General features: G+C 43.8%; 1 protein-coding gene across 4 annotated transcripts in view; it reads right to left on the bottom strand.

Moving 5' to 3' along the window:
- Positions 1–235: 235 nt before the first annotated feature.
- Positions 236–16,510, bottom strand: part of LOC122551720 (von Willebrand factor D and EGF domain-containing protein) — a 279,556-nt gene continuing 263,281 nt past the window's right edge. For all 4 annotated transcript variants that reach the window (XM_043694080.2, XM_043694081.2, XM_043694082.2 and 1 more), the window contains 3 exons: positions 14,858–14,953; positions 12,789–12,886; positions 236–561 (listed from right to left, as the gene is read on the bottom strand). In XM_043694080.2, coding sequence (XP_043550015.2) covers positions 541–561; positions 12,789–12,886; positions 14,858–14,953 — 215 coding nt within the window. In that variant the 3' untranslated portion in view covers positions 236–540. The remainder of the gene's footprint in view (positions 562–12,788; positions 12,887–14,857; positions 14,954–16,510) is intronic.

Below are 16,510 nucleotides of genomic sequence, written 5' to 3' on the forward strand. Positions count from 1 at the left end.
CACTTCAATGGGAGCTGCATTTTCATGGAATAAAAATCAGAACGAAAGTGTAAAGTATTGGCACCAGTGCAATTAAATCAATGAATTTCATATTATGACATACAAGTATATTGTAAGTCAATGATGAGGCATTGAAAGATACAACTTGCACATACTGCTGTTTGAAGTTTAGCTGTCTCGGTTGAAAACCTACGTCCCACGAGAAAAAAAACCTGTACTTATGAAGTAATCAGACTGCAGGGGAATATAAGCCAAAGAAATGTGGAATGAACAGTATAATCTATGACCCTGTAACATGACTTGGAAATTGTATTTAATTGATATATTTATATATATTATTTATACAATAACTTACATCTTTTACATCCTGCAATTATTATTTTCAATAATATGGTGATAGTTTTGTTTTGCAGGACACTTCTCTGAGACACACTGATATGAAAATATACACACAGTGATGTACACACCCAATTTCACTGTGCAAACCACCACTATAACCTATCGCAGGTCAGAATTAGCAGCTTTGACAATTCAGGCTCATTATCCTCGTCCAACTGGAAGCTGCAATATAGAAGAATGAAACTACTTTTGAGTATTATATTAACACAGGAGGTAACATGAATAATAATTGATATGTGACCACAGAGTAAACTGTCAGCAAACTGCTTGGATAGCTGAATGATGTTAGAAAGGGTTCTCCTGTGAATTTTAATTAACTGCTGAGTGCTTCTGGCATCAGTACAGACACCAACTGTAATATCAGGTGGGGCTCGAAATAGGTTGCCTTCAAGCCTGTTAATTGGCATAGATGATTGGAAAATATGCTGTCAGACGTTTCTTCACTGGGAGGGTGAAAATGAGAAGCAATCATTCCGTGTTAACCCAAACATTCCAGTGACTGGATCATGACATCAGTTTGGTCATGAAAACCTACATAGAGTGGTTTATGTAGTAGGCTTTTTCCTTAAATACACAGAATTTTAGTTGAAATGTATTTTTCTTCCTGATTGATTTAGTAAGGATAGACTGATGAGCAGACATCAGCTTCCAATTCATAAGCCAAACAGGGTAGGAGAGGAATTTGTTTTATTTGTTCATGGAATGTGTGTCACTAACTAGGCCAACTTCTATTGCCCATCCTCAATTGCTGAGTAGGCAGTTAAGAGTCAACCACATTGGACTGGAGTCGCATGTAGGCCAGACCAAGTAAAGATGACAGATTTCCGTCCCCAAAGGACATTAGTGAACCAGCTGGGTTTTCACACCAATTAACAGTGGTTACACGGTTGTTATTAGGCCTATACATTTCCTAATAGATTTTTTAATACATTGATAAGTTTGGTGGTAAGGTTACAAAGTAAGTGTGCTGGTTATTGGGACAAATTTCTTAATACTCGGGATGTTTTTTTCTTGGCACACGCACATACTGGTAGGACTAGCACTTGTCACCTGCTATCAGCTGATCTTGAGAAGGTGTTGGTGAACAAACTTGTCTCCGAAAACATTTATTTCAGTACTTTAGTTACACTAGTAATCTGCTGCAAAGAACAAAAGTAATTTTCTCACAATGTATTTCTGGTTAAAGGTTCTTCGAAAACTCGGTATAAAATTTGATTTTATGTTTCTCAGCTTCTGGATGCAGTAACATTACTCAAATTGTTATTTAAGTTGATTTGGCACGACTTGTACTCATGAATGATAGAGCATAGAGACAGACCGGTCAGCCCATTGTGCCAGTGCTGGCTCTTTGGTAAAATTAAACAACTATTGCTATTGCCTTGTTATTTCCTCACAACCCTGTAAATTTATCCCCTCCAAAATTTTTTTTACAGTCATTGAATCTGCCTCCACTATCCATTCAGTTATTACATTTGCTATACTCGCTACATTGTGTTTTTCCTGTGTGGCACCTCGGATCTTTTGTTAATGTGTGGATGAACTTTCAAAGTAACTGCAGTCTTAAAGGGGGGCACACTTCTAAAAATCCAAATGAAAATATATCAAACTCTAGTCAATGATGGAGGGGGGAAAACACCTAGGAAAACAAAGTAATTGTCCAAGGAAATGAAGGAATCAAAATACCGACCCAACTACAGTGCTTCACTGCGGGTAATGAATATTCGCAGCATGGCTATGGGTTCTCTTAATTGTACATTAAGCAATTATGAACTGCAATCTTCAGAAAATGATTAAAATTAACTTCTTAGACATGTTAGCAACATGTGGCATGCAACAAAAAGTAATGTTAAAATTTTACTGCATTTTCCTTCATAAGAATTTGAAGCAACCCAAGTTTAAAGTGGATTCAAAATCACAACAAGGTAGCAACTCTACCAATGGTTTACTACAAATTTCTTTGACAGACTTTTTGTTGTGTTGTCATTTTACTTACTGTGATGAAAGTTGCCTAATATACTTTGTTTTTTGGATTACATAAGAGTCAGATAAATGTAAATCAAGTCTGTTTTCTTTTAAAAAGTCAAAGTTATTTGGATAGTGATCTAAATAGGTAATTTCTAAAAAAGAATGTGACTGCGATTAAGTGCCTGAGAGAACCCCTGTAGTGCAAATTGATAAACTGATTACACTGGGTAAAAACAATGACTGCAGATGCTGGAAGCCAGATTCTGGATTAGTGGTACTGGAAGAGCACAGCAGTTCCGGCAGCATCCAAGGAGCAGCGAAATCGACGTTTCGGGCAAAAGCCCTTCATCAGGAATAAAGGCAGAGAGCCTGAAGAGTGGAGAGATAAGCCAGAGGATGGTGGGGGTGGGGAGAAAGTAGCATAGAGTACAATAGGTGAGTGGGGGAGGGGGATGAAGGTGATAGGTCAGGGAGGAGAGGGTGGAGTGGATAGGTGGAAAAGGAGATAGGCAGGTAGGACAGGTCCGGACAAGTCATGGGGACAGTGCTGAGCTGGAAGTTTGGAACTAGGGTGAGGTGAGGGAAGGGGAAATGAGGAAACTGTTGAAGTCCACATTGATGCCCTGGGGTTGAAGTGTTCCGAGGCGGAAGATAAGGCGTTCTTCCTCCAAGCATCTGGTGATGAGGGAGTGGCGGTGAAGGAGGCCCAGGACCTCCATGTCCTCAGCAGAATGGGAGGGGGAGTTGAAATGTTGGGCCATGGGGCAGTGTGGTTGATTGGTGCGGGTGTCCCAGAGATGTTCCCTAAAGCGCTCTGCTAGGAGGCGCCCAGTCTCCCCAATGTAGAGGAGACCGCATCGGGAGCAACGGATACAATAAATGATATTAGTGAAAGTGCAAGTAAAACTTTGATGGATGTGGAAGGCTCCTTTAGGGGCTTGGATAGAGGTGAGGGAGGAGGTGTGGGCTCAGGTTTTACAGTTCCTGCGGTGGCAGGGGAAGGTGCCAGGATGGGAGAGTGGGTTGTAAGCGGGGCGTGAACCTGACCAGGTAGTCATGGAGGGAATAGTCTTTGCGGAAGGCGGAAAGGGGTGGGGAGGGAAATATATCCCTGGTGGTGGGGTCTTTTTGGAGGTGGCGGAAATGTCAGTGGGTGATTTGGTTTATGCGATGGTTGGTAGGGTGGAAGGTGAGCACCAGGGACGTTCAGTCCTTGTTATGGTTGGAGGGGTGGAGTCTGAGGGCGGAGGTGCGGGATGTGGACGAGATGCGTTTGAGGGCATCTTTAACCACGTGGGAAGGGAAATTGCGGTCTCTAAAGAAGGAGGCCATCTGGTGTGTTCTGTGGTGAAACTGGTCCTCCTGGGAGCAGATATGGCGGAGGCGGAGAAATTGGGAACACGGGATGGCATTTTTACAAGAGGTAGGGTGGGAAGAGGTATAATCCAGGTAGCTGTGGGAGTTGGTGGGTTTGTAAAAAATGTCAGTGTCAAGTCAGTCATCATTAATGGAGATGGAGAGGTCCAGGAAGGGGAGGGAGGTGTCAGAGATGGTCCAGGTAAATTTAAGGTCAGGGTAGAATGTGTTGGTGAAGTTGATGAATTGCTCAACCTCCTCGCAGGAGCACACGGTGGCGCCAATGCAGTCGTCAAAGTAGCGGAGGAAGAGATGGGGAGTGGTGCTGGTGTAATTACGGAAGATCAACTGTTCTACGTAGCCAACAAAGAGACAGGCACAGCTGGGGCCCATACGTGTACCCATGGCTACCCCTTTGGTCTGGAGGAAGTGGGAGGATTTGAAGGAGAAATTGTTAAGGGTGAGGACCAGTTCGGCCAAACGAATGAGAGTGTCGGTGGAAGGGTACTGTTGGGGACGTCTGGAGAGGAAAAAACGGAGGGCTTGGAGGCCCTGGTCATGGCGGATGGAGGTGTAGAGGGATTGGATATCCACGGTGAAGATGAGGTGTTGGGGCCGGGGAAACGGAAGTCTTGGAGGAAGTGGAGGGCATGGGTGGTGTCTCGAACGTATGTGGGGAGTTCCTGGACTAGGGGGGGATAGGACAGTGTTGAGGTAGGTAGAGATGAGTTCAGTGGGGCAGGAGCATGCTGAGACAATGGGTCGGCCAGGGTGGTCAAGCTTGTGGATCTTGGGAAGGAGTTAGAACCGGGCAATGCAGAGTTCCCGGACTATGAGGTTGGAAGCTGTGGGTGGGAGATCTCCTGAGGTGATGAGGTTCTGTATGGTCTGGGAGATGATGGTTTGGTGATGGGGGGTGGGGTCATGGTCAAGGGGGCGGTAAGAAGAGGTGTCCTCGAGTTGGTGTTTGGCTTCAGCAGTGTAGAGGTCAGTGCACCAGACTACCACTGCGCCCCCTTTATTCGCTGACTTGATGGTGAGGTTGGGATTGGAGCAGAGGGATTGGAGGGCTGTGCATTGTGGGGGTGAGAGATTGGAGTGGGGGAGGGGGGTAGACAGGTTGAGGCGGTTAATGTCCCGGCGGCAGTTTGAAATGAAGAGGTCGAGGGCAGGTAATAGGCTAGCGCGGGGTGTCCAGGTGGATGCAGTGTGTTGGAGGTGGGCGAAGGGGTCCTCGGAAGGTGGGCGGGAATCCTGATTGTGAAAGTAAGCTCGGAGGCGGAGGCGACGGAAGAATTGTTCGACGTCACGGCGTGTATTAAATTCATTGATGCGTGGACGGAGGGGGATGAAGGTGAGTCCTTTGCTGTGGACGGATCGTTCGGCCTCAGTGAGGGGGAGGTCTGGAGGCATGGTGAAAACTCAGCAGGGCTGGGAGCAGGGATCTGGTATGGGTGTGGAGCTGGGAGTGGGGGCGGAACCTGTAACTGGAGTGTGTGTGGTGGTGGGGGGAATGGGGGTGGAGTCATGAGCAGAGGTAGTGTTCCCCTCGGGGTTATGGGGGGTGGGGATAGTGACAGTGGGGTCTGTGGGGGGCGTGTCAGCAGAATGCAGGTGAATGGCGCTGGTGGGGGCGGAAGTGATGGTGACCACGGCAGTAGGGGTGGCGGAAGTCAGTGAGCGTGTGGCATCAGCGATGATGTGAGGGGTGGAAGTGATGTCACGTGTGATGCATGAGGAATTGTGAGGGGTGGAAGTGGTTGTGGGAGTGGCCATGATGGAGGCGGAAATGATATCATCAATCAGCGTGGGGGTGGCAGCTGCATCAGCCGCATGGCTAATGGTGTCTGAGTAGTTTCCGAGGTCAGGGGAATCTTCTGGAATGTTTGAGTAGCACTGGTTATGGAGGTGGGTAGGTAAAAGTTTGTTGTACTTACAGTTTTTGATGTTTGAGATGGAATTGAAATACTGTTTGTTGAGAGTATGAATTCTCCTGAGGATGTAGTACAGAGTGGGACCTTTGCAATTCTGAAAGAGTGTGGCCCTCAGCTGAGGCAGGGAAGACTGTAGAGAGGTTAGGTGCCGGCGCATTGCTGCAAGCGTGGAGCGGAGGATCTTGAAGGAGAACCATTGCTGGTGTTTTTGAATCTGTAGTCTGTACGGTTTGTCCTGTTCGGGTCCGAACTCTGCTGGTTTAAAGGTGGTCCGGAGTCCGTGTGGGATGAGTTGGTTACGGAGGCAGGCACTGAGGAAGCAAATGTGGTTGTGGTAGCGAGTCTGTTTCATGACATGGTTGAAGAGCTTCAGGGCAGAGGAGATGACCTGGGAGTTGCAGTGGGAGAGGGACTGCCTGAGATTGTTGTAGAGAGAGGAGGAAAACTTTTTCAATGCAGGGATCCTTGCAAGAGGATTCGCAGTAGGGTTAAAATCAACTAGGTAAAAACAATGACTGCAGATGCTGGAAACCAGATTCTGGATTAGTGGTGCTGGAAGAGCACAGCAGTTCAGGCAGCATCTAAGGAGCAGCGAAATCGACGTTTTGGGCAAAAGCCCTTCATCAGGAATAAAGGCAGAGAGCCTGAAGCATGGAGAGAAGCTAGAGGAGGGTGGGGTGGGGAAAAAGTAGCATAGAGTACAATAGGTGAGTGGGGAAGGGGATGAAGGTGATAGGTCATGGAGGAGAGGGTGGAGTGGATAGGTGGAAAAGGAGATAGGCAGGTAGGACAGGTCTGGACAAGTCATGGGGACAGTGCTGAGCTGGAAGTCTGGAACTAGGGTGAGGGTGGGGGAAGGGGAAATGAGAAAACTATTGAAGTCCACATTGATACCCTGGGGTTGAAGTGTTCCGAGGTGGAAGATGAGGCGTTCTTCCTCCAGGCGTCTGGTGGTAAGGGAGCGGCGGTGAAGGAGGCCCAGGACCTCCATGTCCTCGGCACAGTGGGAGGGGGAGTTGAAATGTTGGGCTTCGAGGCGGTGTGGTTGATTGGTGTGGGTGTCCCGGAGATGTTCCCTAAAGCGCTCTGCTAGGAGGTGTCCAGTCTCCCCAATGTCGAGGAGACTGCATCGGGAGCAACAGATACAATAAAAGATATTAGTGGACGTGCAGGTAAAACTTTGATGGATGTGGAAGGCTCCTTTAGGGCCTTGGATAGAGGTGAGGGAGGAGGTGTGGGCGCAGGTTTTACAGTTCCTGCGGTGGCAGGGGAAGGTGCCAGGATGGGTGGGTGGGTTGTAGGGGGGCGTGGACCTGACCAGGTAGTCACGAAGGGAACGGTCTTTGCGGAAGGCGGAAAGGGGTGGGGAGGGAAATATATCCCTGGTGGTAGGGTCTTTTTGGAGGTGGCGGAAATGTCAGTGGATAATTTGGTTTATGCGATGGTTGGTAGGGTGGAATGTGAGTTCTGTGGTGGAACTGGTCCTCCTGGGAGCAGATACGGCGGAGGAATTGGGAATACGATGGCATTTTTGCAAGAGGTAGGGTGGGAAGAAGTGTAATCCAGGTAGCTGTTGGAGTCGGTGGGTTTGTAAAAAATGTCAGTGTCAAGTCGGTTGTCAGTAGGAATCTTGATCCTGGTCGCCGAGAACAGGGACTATTCCTCTGACTCCTACCACCAATTATATATGTGTTTCTCTTTTCTGCTCCACATCACTCCCCACTTCTTGAATGTCTCTCTGTATCACAGTACTATCATCTGTTCGCTCATCCTCCCGATAGCCAACACCCTCACCCACATCAGGAGCAAGAATCTGAAACCGATTAGACAAACTCAAGGGCTGAGGCCTCTTCAGCACTACCTCCTGGATCTATCTTCCTGCTTCACAATTCTGATAGCCTAACCTTTGTCAATTCAACAACTTGCAAATTTCAATCCAACTCTCTCAGCTTGGAAACTTGACAGACTTGAAACCAATTCTGCTGAAGTGACTGGTTCCCCTGATCTGAACAACTTGGTTTTCTTGCTAGAAGAAAAATGTTACCTTCTAACTGAAATCTGAATTTTTCTGAACTAAAACTTTGAAATTTCTGTTCCAGAGTCAAAGCTAAACTAGTTGTCTTAAGTTTATGACAGAGAACAAACACATAACAGTGTAATCAGTTCTGGATTAGTGGTGCTGGAAGAGCACAGCAGTTCAGGCAGCATCCAAGGAGCAGCGAAATCGACATTTCGGGCAATGGAGGCTCTCTGCCTTTATTCCTGATGAAGGGTTTTTGCCCGAAATGTCGATTGTGGTAGATTCCATGAGGAAACAGGAAAATTGGGATTGGGTGACGTGTAATGAGGCATATTTGATTAGGAAGCTGAAGGTGAAAGAAAACCTAAGGCTCAGTGACCATAATATGACCACAATTTGAGAGGGAGAAGATTGAATCAGATGTGCGGTATTACAGTTGAGTAAACGTAACTACAAAGACATGAGGGAGGATCTGGCCAGAATTGACTGGAAGGGCAGCCTAGCAGGAAAGATGGTGGAGCAGCAGTGGCAGGTGTTTCTGGGGGTAATTTGGGAGGCACAGCAGAAATTCATTCCAAGGAAGATGAAACAAACTAAGAAGGGGACGAGGCAGCCATGGCTGACAAGAGATGCCAGGGATAGCATAAAAGCAGGAGAAAGTGTAAACAATGTGATGAAGATTAATGGGAAGCCTGAGGATGAGGAAGACTTTAAAAACCAACTGAGGATAGCTAAAAAAAACCTTAAGGTAGGGAAAGGAGAGTAAGCTAGCTAGTAATATAAGAGAAGATTGGAAGAGTTTTTTTTAGATATCTGAAAGATAAGAGAGGGAGAGGCAAGAGGTGAATATTGGACATTGAAAAATGAGGCTCGAGAACTAGCAATGCGAACAAAGAAATGGTGGAGGAACTGAATAGGGACTTTGCATCAGTTTTCATTCAATAACACCAGCAGAATTCCAGAACTTCAAGAGAGTTGGGGGCAGAGGAGGTGAATGTAGTAGCTGTTAGTAATGAAAGGTGCTGGGGAAGCTGAAAGATCTGAAGGTGGCTCGATCACATGGATCAGATGGACTACACCCTAGATTTCTGGAGGAGATAACTGAGAAGATTGTGGAGGTATTGATGGTGATCAATCAGGAATCACTGGTGTCAGGAAGAACTGTAAAAGAGCTAATGTAATATTTTGTCTGAGAAGGACAGGAGGCAGAAGACAGGAAATTATGGCCAGTTAGAGTGACCCCTCAGTCATTGGTAAGACTTGAAGTCCATTATTAAGTATGAGATTGTAGAGTACTTGGAAGCACACGGTAAAATAGCACAGCTTCATCGAACAAAAGTCTATTAGAATTCTTTGACAGTAATGAGACAAAAGTGGATATGATCTATTTGGATTTCCAGAAGGACTTTCACAAGATGCTGCACACAAGGCTGCTAAATGAGATAAGAACCCATGGTGTTCAGTGTAAGATACTGAAATGAATAGAGGATTGGCAGACTGGCAGAGCACAGGGAGTGGGGACAAAGGGGTGTAGCTGGTGACTAATGGAATTCAGCAGGGGTCAGTATTGGGACCATAATTATATATTAATGATCTGGATAAAGGAATCAAGAACACTGTTGTTAAGGTTACAGATGACATAAAGAAAGGTGGAGGGCCAGGTCATGCTGTGGAATTGGGGAGGCTGCAGAAGGACGAGGAGAGTGGGAAAATAAGTTGCAGATGGAATACAATTTAAGAAAGTGTAAGCTTGTGCACTTTGGCAGGAAGATTAGAGACTTAGGCGGTTGTGGAACAGTCTATTTTCTGTAATTACACCAGCACCATTCCCTACCTCTTCCTCCGCTACATTGATGACTGCATCGGCACCACCTCGTGCTCCCATGCAGTGGTTGAACAGTTCATCAACTTCACCAACACATTCCACCCTGACCTAAAATTCACCTGACCATTTCAGACACCTCCCTCCCCTTCCAGTGACTGACTCAACACTGACATCTACAAACCCACCAACCCCCATAGCTACCTGCATTACACCTCCTCTCACCCTGCCTCCTGTAAAAATGCTATCCCTTATGCCCAATTTGTCTGCCTCCACCACATCTACTCCCAGGAGGACCAGTTGCACCACAGAACACAACAGATGGCCTCTTTCTTTAAAGACCACAATTTTCCCTCCCACATGGTTGATGATGCCTTCCAGCACATCTCATCCACCTCCCGCACTTCCGCATTCGAAACCCACCCCTTCAACAGCAACTAGGACAGAACCCCTACGGTCCTCACCTTCCATCCCACCAACCTCCGCATACATTGCATCATCCTCTTCCATTTCTGCCACCTACAAACGGACCCCACCACGGAGGATATGGGCCTCTGGGAAGTAGGACAAAATGGACTAAGGACCTGCACAAAATGACTTCTGTATTGCTAAATTAGATTGCAAAATAACAGTTAATTCTAAATTGCAGCTGGAGACAAAATGGTTCCCAGCACCTATGTGACTGCTTGGTTCCTGTGCCTACATGACCACCTGCAGCTAGTCTCTAAAGCTATATATATATATGGCTTTAGAGACTAGCTGCAGGTGGTCATGTAGGCACAGGAACCAAGCAGTCACATAGGTGCTGGGAACCATTTTGTCTCCAGCTGCAATTTAGAATTAACTGTTATTTTGCAATCTAATTTAGCAATACAGAAGTAATTTTGTGCAGGTCCTTAGTCCATTTTGTCCTACTTCCCAGAGGAAACCCACACTTTGCAAGCTGTGAGTCCTCGTAGAGGAAATACTAAACCACACTTTGCAAGCTGTGAATCTTTGTAAAGGTGACATAAACCATGATGACTTAAGCAATATCACTGGTTCAAGCAACTACCCATGAAGTGATATCATGTATTGATTGGTTGTTACAATGCGATCATGCTCCATGTCTGAGGATGAATAATGTATATAAACCTTATGCAAACTCTGTAAGGTTGTTGGATTCTTTTGATTGCCAAGAAGTTTTCATACTTCTGGGCGAATCAGAATCTGCCAACATACAATAAACGATTACTTGCATATTAGACAAAGAGTCATTTACAAGTATGTTTGTTGACCAATCGTAGAACCGGGAGACCCACAGATCATCATCACCAGAGATATATTTCCCTTCCCACCCCTATCCGCCTTCCATAAAGGCCATTCCCTCCGCGACTCCCTCGTCAGGTCCACGCTCCCCACCAACCCACCCTCCAATGCCATGGCATCAATGTGGACTTCACCAGTTTCCTAATTTTCCCTCCCCCCACCTTATCCCGGAATCAACCTTCCAACTCGACACTGCCCTCATGACCTGTCCTACCTGTCCATCTTCCTTCCTACCTGTCCGCTCCACCCTCCTCTCCGACCTATCACCATTACCCCCACCTCCATCTCCCTATTGCACTCTCAGCTACCTTCCCTCCAGCCCCACCCCCCTCCCATTTATCTCGTCATTCCCTCGGCTCACAGTGTCATTCCTGCTGAAGGGCTTTTGCCTGAACCATCGACTCTCCTGCTCCTCAGATGTTGCCTGACTGGCTGTGCTTTTCCAGCATCACACTTTCAACTCTAATCTCCAACATTTGCAGTCCTCACTTTTGCTCTGTTGTCTAAACAGGGACAGGCCTCGGAAATCTAAAGCATTTCGTGAGTGCTGGTATAGGATTCTCTTCAGGCTAACATGTAGGTTCAGTTGATGGTTTGGAAATCAAATGCAATGTGAGCATATGTTTGAATAGGGCTAGAATGCAACTGCAGGGGTATAATGCTCGGGCTGTGTAAGGCTCTGGTCTGATTGCATTTGGAATATTGAAAAGTATGGGACTCTATCTAAGGAAGCATGTGCTGGCATGAGACGAGGTCCAGTGGAGTTTACAAGAATGATCATAGGGATAAAGGGCTTGTCACATGAGAATCTAGGTCTGTACTCGATGAGCTTAGAATAATGAGAAGAGAAATCTGCTTCAAAAGTTACAGAAAACAGAGGCCTGGGTAGAGTGGACTTGGAGAACATGTTTCCTCTTGTAGGAGTGAGTAGGACCCAAAGGCACAGCCTCAGGCTGAAGGAACGACTCAGGTGAGGGTGGATTTCTTCAGCCTGGGGGTGGTGAATCTGTGGAACTCATTGCTGCAATGGGCTGTGGAGGCCAAGTCATTCAGTGTGGTTAAGACAGAGATCGAGAGGTTCTTGATTGGTAAGGGGATCAAAGGTTATGTGGAGAAGATCATGTCCATTGGATTGAATAGTGGAGCAGACTCAGTGGGCCAAATAGCCTAAATCTGCTCCAATGTTTTATAAAAACCAGCGGACTCAGCAAACAATCCTAAAAATCTCAGCAGTTGAAGGAAAAGGAACTGCAAAGCTTCAGTAAAGATTTAAGAAGCTGATTTGTCTCTCAGATTGAGTTTCTGTAAAAAGGTAGTGTGGAGAAACAGGTTGAAACTTGTTTTGATGTTTGTGTCATGATCTTTTGAACTTTCTTTGATATGCATATAGAATAATTTTTAAATAAAACAAAGCAATATAATTAACTTGCATTGTGTTGTTAAGGAATGTCTGGAGCTATATAGGAATGTATTTCAGTGATTAGCCATATTAACGGACTGCAAAAATTAAACACAGGACCTATCAAGTCAGGCTCCCTTGTGGAATCTAACTTGTCCAGTCTAACCATCAGTTGGGATTATAAGAGGACCATGATGCTTATTTCTTCCCACACCTCCCCCCCCCCCCCCCCCCCAAAAAAAAATGGATTGACATAAGAATATCAAAAATTTCCATCACTCTCTACTGAAGTCAGGGATATAATTCTGGGATATTCATAGCCCTCCAGATCTACATTAGGAATGGTTAGAGCATGATCAACTTTTTCGTGGAAATATGGGCATCGCTGGCCAGGACAATATTTATTACCTGTATCTAAATTGCTCCTCCAAAAGTGGAAGAATGATAAATGTGGAAAAACTGCTGTAAATCATGGTGAGTTGGTGGTAATTGAATCCAAAACATGTTAATCAATCAATGTGATGGAGATTTCATTTGGAATGCATATGCCTAAACAACTTTCCATCATTTCACTTTAAGCTTTACCTTTCTGGCGCAGGCTAAGCCCATGTATCCTCTCCTGCAGGCACACACATTCGGTCTGATGCACGTACTTCCAAACAAACATTTCTGCTCACAGATAGCTGGAAAGATAATCAAGCATGAATATGAAGCCAAATTTCCACATTTAAGATGGTTACTTATCCAACTAAATAGGAAGATATGAAATAACATTTTCTGCTGACATGCAAACATGTAATACACGTTCTGCAATTATCTCAGTATAACAATCACTAAAGAGAACCCTGATTAATATTCATTTCTGTGCTTGGGGTACATCAGTTAGTTGTGGTGTTTCTACCACTGCTTGGTTGACAAACTGATGATTAAATATAATCATTGACACAATTGGCTATTTGTTTTATAGAGATATCAGATCATCTGGTCTTATCACCTTCTACTTATTGATTGGATAGCAATGTTGTTGCTCTATTCTGAATTTACTTATGCCTGTAACAGTTTTGAAAGTGCAAATAAATGGCATTGTTTCCCGGACAGGACCTCCTTCCCCATTTCAAAAAAAAATCTTTTCTTATTTAGTGTTACTAGTATCAGCACCTACCAAGAAATCTAGGATTTAAAAATAAAACTTCGTTCATACAAAACATTGTGAGTGGAGAACACAGTACAGCCATTTTAGCTACATGAGGGTAAAGATATCATTCTGTAAGGTAGTGCTCACTTGAATGGTTTTCAAAATGGGTCAGAATCTAGAATTGATTATCAGTCTGTGAGAGGGGTAATCAGGTCCTGTACCAACATTTCATTGTGCTCCCGTTTCATGTACCCTACTCTGGCAGTGGGACGAGGCATAATGCTGCCGGAATATGACTGACACTGACATAGTATCAATAAAAGTTTAAAGTTTTGCCAGAAACGCTTCACCAATATGGAAAGCACATTGTGGAAGAGATGCTCAATGAATTTCTGTGTGTTGATAATGATAAATAACCAGAATATGTTAGAAAAAAATCTAATGAAAATTTCAAAGAAATGTTTTCATAAAATACCGCAGCCTATGTTCTTTCCAAGTCTATCACTACCCTTCCCACCATTCACAATACTTCCAAGGGCACCAATCTCTGCACATTTTGAAATTTGTGTCCTGTTTCCAGGTCATTAATACAAATCAAAAATTGTAGTGTTCCTTGTCAAGCCCCCTGTGAAATTGCACAAGTTACCTTCCTCCAGTCCTCAAAACTAACCATTCAACACTACTGCTTTTTTTCCACTTCACCAATTTCAGATCCACACTGTCACTGTCCCTTTTTCCATCAAGGTCTATGGCACATTATTGCATATCTTTGAAAGTCCGTCCACACCAGTAGGATAGCAAATTCCAGATTCTAACTGCTGGTTTGATAAAGGATTTTTTTCACAAATTCTCTATTTGATTTATTAAGTGTCTGATGTTAATGGCCCACAGTTCCAGCACTGTCCACAAGTGGAAATATTTTCTCTATATCTAGTCTATCAAACTCTTTTACAATCTCCAAGACCTCTGTTAGTTCATCCCTAATGGTTCTGCTTCTCTTGCTAGTAAATGACATGTTTTCACTTTCTTCAGTACCGTTATAACCTTTAAATACACTGCTTAGAAGTGTTCACATTATGTTAAATTTGTTCTAACCAAAATGACCACTGAGGAGAGAGATTAGAGATATTTCCATTGATTACTTGGCCACAGGAAATGGTTGAGACAGAGACCTTTGCTTGTTAAAGGCATAATTAGGTCAATAGTTGAAACACAGAAAGGTTTTTAACAATGGAGTGTGATTAGATCAGGAATGTTTCTACAACAAGCCTGTTCACACAAAGTAGGCCAAGTGAACCAGTTATGTATTGTAACCTGTGATTCTACAGTTTAGACAAGCTCTGATCCACAAAAAAGTATAGGCAATTTCTCATCTGCAGGGTTTATGCAATCAATTTTAAAGTGGTTAAGCTTCATTTTTTAACAATATAAAGATATTGAAATCATATGTTACAGGGCAGGGAAGTGAAAAGGCAGCAACACTGGCAACATAACATACAATCTAGATCTAGTTACTTACGGATTTGACACAGTACTCCTTCCCAGCCAGGTTGACAGTGACAGGTATTGGCTCCCACACATTCTCCACCATTCAAGCACTTCTGCAGACAGATTGCTGGGTACACAATTAATAACAGAAAATCTGTTCAGTGAAATAGTGTAAACGTCATTTATCCAGCACAGTCTGGGAATGGGCAATGCTGGTAAACCATCAACGTCAGTTAATAGAAGGGATACTGCTCAATAAGGTACCTGAATGAGTGGAGCAGAGAGAGCTTTATGGCATCTTGAGGGAGTTAAAATATTATAACACTTCTAGAGTTATAATGCAAAACCAAAAGCATGCATGGTCATGACCTCAGGAAGTCAGTCACATTTTCAATTGGTTTGGCTCATAAACCTAACATCATTAACATAATTCATTGTGCCAAATTATATTACTGATCTTTGAGGTACAGCTCATAAAAATGGAAAAGTTAGGAGACATAGTTAAAAATCACACAACACCAGGTTATAGTTCAACAGGTTTAATTGGAAGCACTAGCTTTCGGAGCGACGCTCCTTCATCAGGTGGTTGTGGAGGACACAATTGTAAGACACAGAATTTATAGCAAAAGTTTACAGTGTGATGTAACTGAAATTCTACATTGAAAAATACCTTGATTGTTTGTTCAAATACGAATAGATGAAAGACTCAACAAATAATCAAGGCATTTTTCAATGTATAATTTCAGTTACATCACACTGTAAATGTTTGCTATAAATTCTGTGTCTTACAATTGCGTCCTCCACAACCACCTGATGAAGGAGCGACGCTCCGAAAGCTCGTGCTTCCAATTAAACCTGTTGGACTATAACCTGGTGTTGTGTGATTTTTAACTTTGTACACCCCAGTCCAACACCAGCATCTCCAAATAGGTTACATAGATTGACATGTTATGTGTATGTCATTAAGCATCATAGTGGTAGCTGAAGCCAATTTTGGGGGAAATTCCAGAGATTCCGGATAGTGGAATGCCAGATTACAATAATATTACTGTATAAACCTTATGCATTGGTCTGAAATTTCCTCCAATAGGATGTTTTACCTGATGTGGCAATGATTGTTATCTCTCGTACCAAGAATCTGGGCATGGCTATCATCAAGAATTCAACTGATATTTATCACAAACTATTATGTACAAACATGACATTCTTCAGGCATTTAAGTGTCTGGGTTATCATTAAGTTATCATGTTACTGGAAGCCTGCTTCCAATAAAGTGCCGTGCTTCTTGTGATTTGAGATGAAATGCAAGATCTTTATACTCTCACATCAATAGTGAGAAATAGCATGAGAACAAAATCTTAAAGCTGCTCTTGACAATCCAGTCATTTTTCACTGGTGTAGAGAAAAATAATGAGTGACTTGTAAAAGTCTTCAAGGTTGTGACCAGTTTAGTGGTCCATTATTTCCCAAATGTTAATGAGGCTACACTGACAGTTCACATGTTTTAAGATTGTCACAAAAGGATTAAAGGTTAGGGGAATGTTACTGGCATACCAAATTGTTCGATATGGAATTCATTGCTGTAAATTACTTGCTAATGCAAACTTTGTCAAATTCCCCTCCTAAAGAATTTATAAGGAAGAATACTAAATAGAATGCAAAATGAGCAGGTTCATTGAATTAT

The sequence above is a fragment of the Chiloscyllium plagiosum genome, unplaced genomic scaffold, assembly GCF_037043375.1.
Source record: "Chiloscyllium plagiosum isolate Xiang-an unplaced genomic scaffold, Cpla_swu_hap1 HiC_scaffold_7, whole genome shotgun sequence".
NCBI lineage: Eukaryota > Metazoa > Chordata > Chondrichthyes > Orectolobiformes > Hemiscylliidae > Chiloscyllium > Chiloscyllium plagiosum.